The 7,959-nt window shown below is 41.9% G+C and overlaps 1 protein-coding gene across 1 annotated transcript in view; it reads right to left on the bottom strand.

The window, feature by feature from the left end:
* Window positions 1-1,106: 1,106 nt before the first annotated feature.
* LOC114246533 (uncharacterized) overlaps window positions 1,107-7,959 on the bottom strand; it is a 34,884-nt gene continuing 28,031 nt past the window's right edge. The window contains exons 10-12 of the mRNA XM_089737666.1: window positions 7,843-7,951; window positions 6,497-6,575; window positions 1,107-5,757 (exon numbers count right to left, since the gene is read on the bottom strand). Coding sequence (XP_089593792.1) covers window positions 5,682-5,757; window positions 6,497-6,575; window positions 7,843-7,951 — 264 coding nt within the window. The 3' untranslated portion in view covers window positions 1,107-5,681. The remainder of the gene's footprint in view (window positions 5,758-6,496; window positions 6,576-7,842; window positions 7,952-7,959) is intronic.

Raw genomic sequence — 7,959 nt, 5'->3', positions numbered from 1 at the left:
GGTAGCCAGAAATGTACAGAAAGCTTGTACAATTCTGATTGCACAATGCGCATCCGAATATCGATGATTTAAGCTCTTTTTTTTATTGCGTGGGTGCGATGGGTAGACGTGCTCACGGCCCACCTGGTGTAAGTGGTTACTGGAGCCCATAGACATCTGCAATGTAAATGTCACCACCCACCTTGAGATATGAGTTCGAAGGTCTCAGTATTCATGCCGTTGCATCGCTAGATTCATTCGTATCTAGCGATGCAACGGCGTTCGAATCCCGCCGGCGGGTACCAATTTTTACTGGTGGTAGGACCTCTTGTGAGTCCGCGCGGGTAGGTACCACCACCCTGCCTATTTCAGCCGTGAAGCAGTAATGCGCTTCGGTTTGAAGGGTGGGGCAGCCGTTGTACGGTTACAAGTGAGACCTTAGAACTCGTATCTCAAGATAGATGGCAGCATTTACGTTGTAGATGTCTATGGGCTCCGGTAAGCACTTAACAACAGGTGGACTATGAGCTCGTCCACCAATCTGCGCAATAAATTCGAAAAAAATTGGGTCATACAATCGCGTTCTGCGAGAGTTCTCATACAACGCGATTCCTATAACGCGGCATCAATCTGCCGTGTTATAGAGCGGATTACAGTATTATGATAAGTATTTTAACGTGTACACGCGTTGTACTGTCTATTTATACATGTTTAAAAAGTTTATAATTTTTCTACTTTCTGACTACACCACCATCTGTTGACTGGTTGAGAATACCTCAATCACTAAGTTCGCCAAATAAAAAACTGGCTGATTTATAGCTTTAGATAGACATGCGCACGTTTCGCCTGGCATTAACAGATCTTGAAAGGTTCGCGGTAGATATAGCCAAGAGTTCTGCTGGGTCTAACGCGCGGACTTGCTAAAGAAATCACCACGGACGGGTTCGTTTGAGGATATCCCGAAAATTTTTAGCGCATAAGCCTTCGCTTCACTTTTATCGTACTGAACACAATGTCTCTAATAAAACTGGTGAATAATAAAAAAAAAGTAAAGTACCGTCAATCTAAAAAATATATTTAATAATCGCCCATCTTCTCTCTCCCTCGCTCTCACTCAAAACAACAACAAAAAAAAACTATTTTTATTAATAATCAAATTATCATAACGAATACAAAATCGTATAGAATAATTAACATTTCTCATTGTGGGGGGAATTCTCGTGGAAATTCACAAGAGTTCCGTACAACGTAATAAATTATAATAATTTTTTTTTTAATACAAACATGATTATAATAACATTAAGATAACGAGATTACAGTGCGCATACATTCGCTATAAGCGCGATAAGTTTTACGTTATTTTGGCATTTGTGCTCCTCCTGCTCACTGCCTATTCGACGGTAAAGGTTACGGACTCATTATTAGCGTGATGCTGTCGAGCAGATTCTTCAAACGAGGCTTGTGAAGTACTTAACGGCAGGCAGCCGCTTGGCTTTGCCCCTGTCATTGCTGAAGTCCATGGGCGACGGTAACCACTCACCATCAGGTGGGCTGTATGCTCGTCTACCTACAATGGCAATAAAAAAAAATTGCTTCCACAGCTGCTACCAGAGCGTTATCACATGCCCTTCTTGAAACGAGGCTTGTGGAGAGTAAGTACTCAATGATAGGCAGCTATTTGGCTCTGCTCTTGGCATTGCTAATGTCCATGGGCGACGGTAACCACTCACCATCAGGTGGGCCGTATACTCGTCTGCCCACGAAAAAGTAAACGAACGAAGAAGACTTCTTCAAGAAAACGCCGACAAAATATGATGGGCTAATGCTACCTGCAGCGCTTTTGGGAGGAGGCCTGAAAAGACGCAGATTAAAGCACTCTAAACAAAAGCAATGTCAGTTTGAGGAGCATGTCGTGGTGCTACTTGCGTATAACATTTTATGAGCATGTGTAATTGATCTTAAATGGTAACCAGCTCGAGACAAAAAATTTTTACTGCTTATAGTCGTGGTCCAGCTCACAGCCCACCTGGTGGTTACTGGAGCCCATAGACATCTGCAACGTAAATGCGCCACCCACCTTGAGATATAAGTTCTAAGTTCTAAGGTCTCAGTATAGTTACAACGGCTGCCCCACCTTTCAAGCCGAAACGCATTACTGCTTCACGGCAGAAATAAGCAGGGTGGTGGTATCTATCCGTGCGGACTCACAAGAGGTCCTACCACCAGTAATATAAAAAAAAATTCATAAGCTCCAGTTAAAATCCCTTCATTGATGTTAAATATGTCCCCTCTCTTATTAAGGAATATATGCGTGTCAGAGTCGAAACGTGACCCAAACACACCTTTACTTGAGGCCGCTTGAAGACGGCCTCAAAAAAACGCCAGCTTTTAACACAGCATTTACATTTATCGAATCTACATTACGCAAAATATGATTGTTAGTTGTATGATTAAAAATCCGACCTCAAAGTAGGACCTCAATCGCGTTGTCACGTTAATGGGATCCGACGATCGTGAAATGCATGTTAGGTAATTAAAATTTTAATTTAAAAAAAAGCTTTTGTATGCGACAGTACTGAAATATTATTTTATTCCAACATGGGCGACGTTCTGAAATTGTAATATATTTTGGGAATATAATCAAAATAATAAAAAAGAGCTTTTAAAGTCCCGTAAGCCGAGAAATCTTGCGAGATTCCAACGGTTATTTGCATTATGTGTACAAATTAGAATCTAAAATACTCAATTCCTAAATACTAGCTAATATTCAATGGTACAGATAAGTAGCACCATAAAAAAAATTGAGGTACAGGCAACCCTCCTATAACGCGGTAGATACGTTCCTACAACGTCCCGTGTTGTGCGAACCCGCGTTATATGAGACTAGAGAAGCCATTAGTAAAAGGAAAGTATTTTTTTCCCCCTTCAAAACGTCGGATTAACTCGAAATTTGGTAAACTTATTAAGGACCGTTGACAACTCAATATTTAAAAAAAAATTGAAATTCAACTAAAAAATGAAAATAAATAATAGTTTTTTTTACAATAACGCGCTTTTTTACAAAAAGTAAATTTTTTTTTACACTATTTTTATTCTAATTTATTTTCTATTTTTTAGTTGAATTTTCTATAAAAGGGCATTTTGTTAGTTTTTTAAACTATTATTTATTTATCTCTCTTCTTAGTCGCATACTTCATTGCTGAAGGTGGTGTCCCTGAAAGCCCTTCGTGGCTCTTTTGTACCATCAGCTTCCATTCCCTTCGGTTTTCTGCTTCTTTCAGGGCGGTCGCAACAGAGAGTCCAGTGAGCGCAGTCACCTGATCTACTCTATTACTGGTGGTAGAACCTCTTGTGAGTCCGCGCGGGTAAGTACCACCGCCCTGCCTATTTCTGCCGTGAACCTACTACGGTAATGCGTTTCGGTTTGAAGGGCGGGGCAGCCGTTATAACTATATTTGAGACCTTAGAACTTATATCTCAAGGTCGGTGGCGCATTTACGTTTTGGATGTCTATGCGCTCCAGTAACCACTTAACACCAGGTAGGCTGTGAGCTCATCGACCCAGCTAAGCAATAAAAAAAATCTGACCCACGGCTTGGAGCCCGGTCGGCGGGTCTTTTCCCTTCTACCTTGAACACCACAGCCAATTTTTCAAGGTCGTCTGGTGACCGCCGAGAAATGTGACCAAAGTGACCAAGAACCTTGTGGTAGCAAATTGTAGACAGTAAAATTTACTCCGTATTTTTATGGATAAAAAATAGCAGTAATAAACTTTCATTTACTCCTTAAATGCTGTGTTCATAGTGCATGTTGTAATTGTCTAAATAATTTTCTTTCTAGATTCTAGAATGTAATGGAAGAGGTCGACCGAAGAAGACATGGATGGAGTGTGTGAATGACGATATGAGAGAGAGAGGAGTGAGTGTTGAGATGACGGCTGATAGAAGAGAATGGAAGAGAAAAATTAGCTGTGCCGACCCCACATAGTGGGATAAGGTGGAGAAAAAGATTCTAGAATGTAATTTAATCGTGTTGTATGAGTACCGTGTTATAAGACGGGTTTTGGGGAAAATTTATTTATTAACCGTGTTGTAAGTTACCGTGTTATATAGGAAGATTACCTGAAACTAATAAGGTTTTTTTTAATGTCAAAAATGATTTCTCCGATTCCACACGGGTTCTATATATGTTATATAAGATATTAAAAAATTAAAAAAATTTTTTTTTGGTACACCTGGAAATCTCCAAACCAGTTTAACTATCGTTAGTTGGAGGAAATTTCGTTTGATCATGAGCTGTACTTTCTTAATTTTTAGATTATTATGGTATCAATAAATAAAATCTGATATTTCAATAGCGACCTCTAAGAGGCCGAGTGGCAACCCAGGACAGGTAGAAGGCTCGGCTGGCAGTAAGGCATGCGAACGCCTTACGCGACGCGGAGCCTTCACCGCGAGTATTCAAACACCAAAACAACGTAACAACTTCTTTTCGAAAACAATTATTTATTTAGCTAATAAAATTTTATTAGTTAATCAATAATTAATTTGAATTAATAAATAAATTACCTTTATTCATCAACAAACAATTAACAATTTGCGTATTTAAATATATAGATATATGTATATTATTTATATAATGTGTATTATTTTATAAAAGCTTTTTTTTAAATAATATTATTAATATTAATTTATTTATTTACAAAATGACTAAAATTGATAGGAATTTCAAATGTAAATAATATAATTGCAGTGTCACTGTGTGTTCATTTACAATCATTGACGGGATAAGGCTTCATATTTTTGGTGTGTAATGCTATAAAACGAAAAAAAAAAAATACTTTTGCGGTCAAACTTTAAGACAAGCGAGAAGGACACTTGACGGTTCAGATCAGTCGCCCGCGGACAACAACAGCGCACGTTGATATTCGGGCTTATAAATTACAAGAGTGAACGCGGAGAGCGAGCAATGGAGTGCTAATTTCATTCCCAACTAAAAACGCAATGTAAATGCGCAATGCAAATAATAAAATAAAATCACTAATCTTACTATTACCTTGGTTAAATGTAAATGAATATTATTTTCGTCTGAAGCACAACGGGACCGTACATTGAATTCTTGTTTATAATTACTAAGTCATAACCGTCAGATAGAAAATGTAAGTTATACTAAAGGATTATTCTAAGCGAGTTACTCTTCGAATTTATAAGCCCCGTCAAAAGCGCTACTGAGCTTCCAAACGAAACTACCAGCTGACTTAGTTAACATGAGCTCTCCGAAAACGGGGTCGCGGATTCGAGTTTTATTAAAAAAAAAAAAATTGTAGCGTTCGAAACATAAAAAATGTGTCTCCAAAAGGAGGACTAAAAGAATTTTCCGTTCAACATTGTCGTCCGTACTCTGGTTGAGTCGGAACTCGAATCCGCGACCCCTTGACGCCATCGCATGATCGAACGCCACACCCACCACTATTTACCCGACATTCTACTGGACGATTCATTTTCAACAACAAAATAATTTATTCGTTTTATAGAAAAAAAAACTCCACTCACAAAAAAGTACCGTCAGCAAAACAAAAAATTATAAAAAAAAAACATTTATCAAGTGTCACGACCCCCTTGCCCGTCGTCCAGCGTGACGCGTGTCACTGTCAACTGTCACTGGCGCGCGGGGCCAGCGAGCGGGCGGGCTTTGAGCTTTCGCTACGTACGTGAAAGCTCATAGAAGAGCACGTAGGCCTCCGACGAAACCACGTTGGACGGGTTGATGGGCGTTACCCTGCGGACAAATATATACTTCATTACATTTTTTATTTATTGCTTAGATGGGTGGCCAATCTGGTGTTAAGTGATTACCAGAGCCCATGGACATCTACAACGAAAATGCGCCACTCATCTTGAGATATAAGTTCTAAGGTCTCAAGTATAGTTACAACGGCTGCCCCACCCTTTAAACCGAAACGGATTACTGCTTTTCGACAGAAACAGGCAGGGCGGTGGTAGCGCGGACTCATAAGAGGTCCTACTATCAGGTGGCGGTTAATTAGCCGGACCCAAATAAGGCTTCAGCGGTCTCGAAGAACTAAATCTCTACCAGAAGCACTGACGTGGTAGAACCGCGGGAGTCCACCATTTGTATTTTCCCAAGAAGGCCTCATGAGGCCACGACCCTCAGCATTGTGGATTATTGAGGAAGAGGAATACCTGAAGCCTGTTCGTTATTGACTTGCCTCCATCGGCTCTGCATCTGCCCCCACAGATAATTGCTCAAGAGTAGTCACTAAATCATTTCATTAACCAGGCCCAATAAGTTCACCAGAACAAAAAAAAACCTTGTAAAGGCATATGTTTAGCCCTCATACTGACACGAGTAGGGATTGCGGTACACATACATTTCGACTTATAATTCGCCTCACAAACTAGCGATTGTCGGTTCAGTGTTCGGGCGGCCGGGTCCCCTCGCGGCCCCCCACGGGTGGGGACGAGGGGGGGGGGCTTTAGGTCCCAGACATACGCACCTAGAGTCATTGTACTCGTGCCAGTCGCCGGTGTGCGGGTGCTTGCAGTACGCCGTGTAGTGGCCGGAGTACGTTGTACCTGGAGAATACAATTATCATGTATATTAGCCATCTATAGACAGCGTCAGCGACTGGGGGGTGCGGTGTGGTGAAAGTTGAGGAGGGGTCGCACTGTCCCTTGGCGCGGGGCCTCAAAACAACTTCGGTATAGGGATGGAAAATGTATTGGAAGCTCATAGGAGGCACTAGTGATGAGGAATGTGAGTCCCCCGATGGAGTTTCCTGAGTGCCATAACATATCCTACTTCAAACGAGACTTGTGGAGAGGATTCGGAGGTTGTCGTCGTGGCCTAAAGGATAAGACGTCCGGTGTAATCTAGCGATGCACCGGTGTTCGAATCCCGCAGGCGGGTATCAATTTTTCTAATGAAATACGTAATCAACATATGTTCACGATAGACTTCCACGATGAAGGAATAAGATCGTGTAATAAAAACCAAACCCGCAAAATTATAATTTGCGTAATTACTGGTGGTAGGACCTCTTGTGAGTCCGCACGGGTAGGTACCACCACCCTGCCTATTTCTGCCGTGAAGCAGTAATGCGTTTCGGTTTGAAGGGTGGGGCAGCCGTTGTAACTATAATTGAGACCTTAGAACTTATATCTCAAGGTGGGTGGCGCATTTACGTTGTAGATGTCTATGGGCTCCAGTAACCACTTAACACCAGGTGGGCTGTGAGCTCGTCCACTCATCTAAGCAATAAAAAAAAAAAAAAAAAAAGCTCGTCCATCCAACTAAGCAAAAAAAAAATTTAACGGTAGACAGCGGCTTGGCTCCGCCCCTGCCATTGCTGACGTCCATGGGCGACGGTAACCACTCACCATCAGATGGGTCTTATGCTCGTCTGCCTACTAAGTGCCTGCAGCAGTGATAGCACGAGTTCTTTTGATACAGATTAGCTATGAGTAAATTATTTAACAGTTTAATTTGTAGCGTTGGGAGAGCAATATATAAACTATGTATTCGATACGAGATGTCGCATCACTCGTCTTGAGAGATGAGGAGTCGCAATTCCATGACGTCATGGTAGGGCGGCGATACTCACCGGTGCTCATGCATGTATCGCCAAGTTCGAAGGTTTAAAATTTAACATGAGTCCAACGATTTCCAATACTATATCAAATTTCTTTCGTAAGCGCTTCAGATTATGAGCTTATATATACTTTATGTCAACTTCAATAAACTGATAGGTGCGTTATAGTGATTGTCCGGAGTGGCAATCCAGCCCGCGACCCTGGGGCAGTGGGGACACTGGGGGTCGCGGCGGGGGCGGGGTGTCCGTACCGGAGTGGTTGCTGACGGCGTACAGGTTGTAGACGGGCGCGCCGGACCGCGCGGCGGCGTAGGGCGACATGTCGAGGCCGCTCAGGGGGAACTCCACCACCACGCTCAGCTTGCCGC

The sequence above is a fragment of the Bombyx mandarina genome, chromosome 23 (assembly GCF_030267445.1).
Source record: "Bombyx mandarina strain Sakado chromosome 23, ASM3026744v2".
Taxonomy (NCBI): Eukaryota; Metazoa; Arthropoda; class Insecta; order Lepidoptera; family Bombycidae; genus Bombyx; species Bombyx mandarina.
Note: the sequence above shows the minus strand (reverse complement) of the source record. Positions and strands in the feature narration are given on the sequence as shown.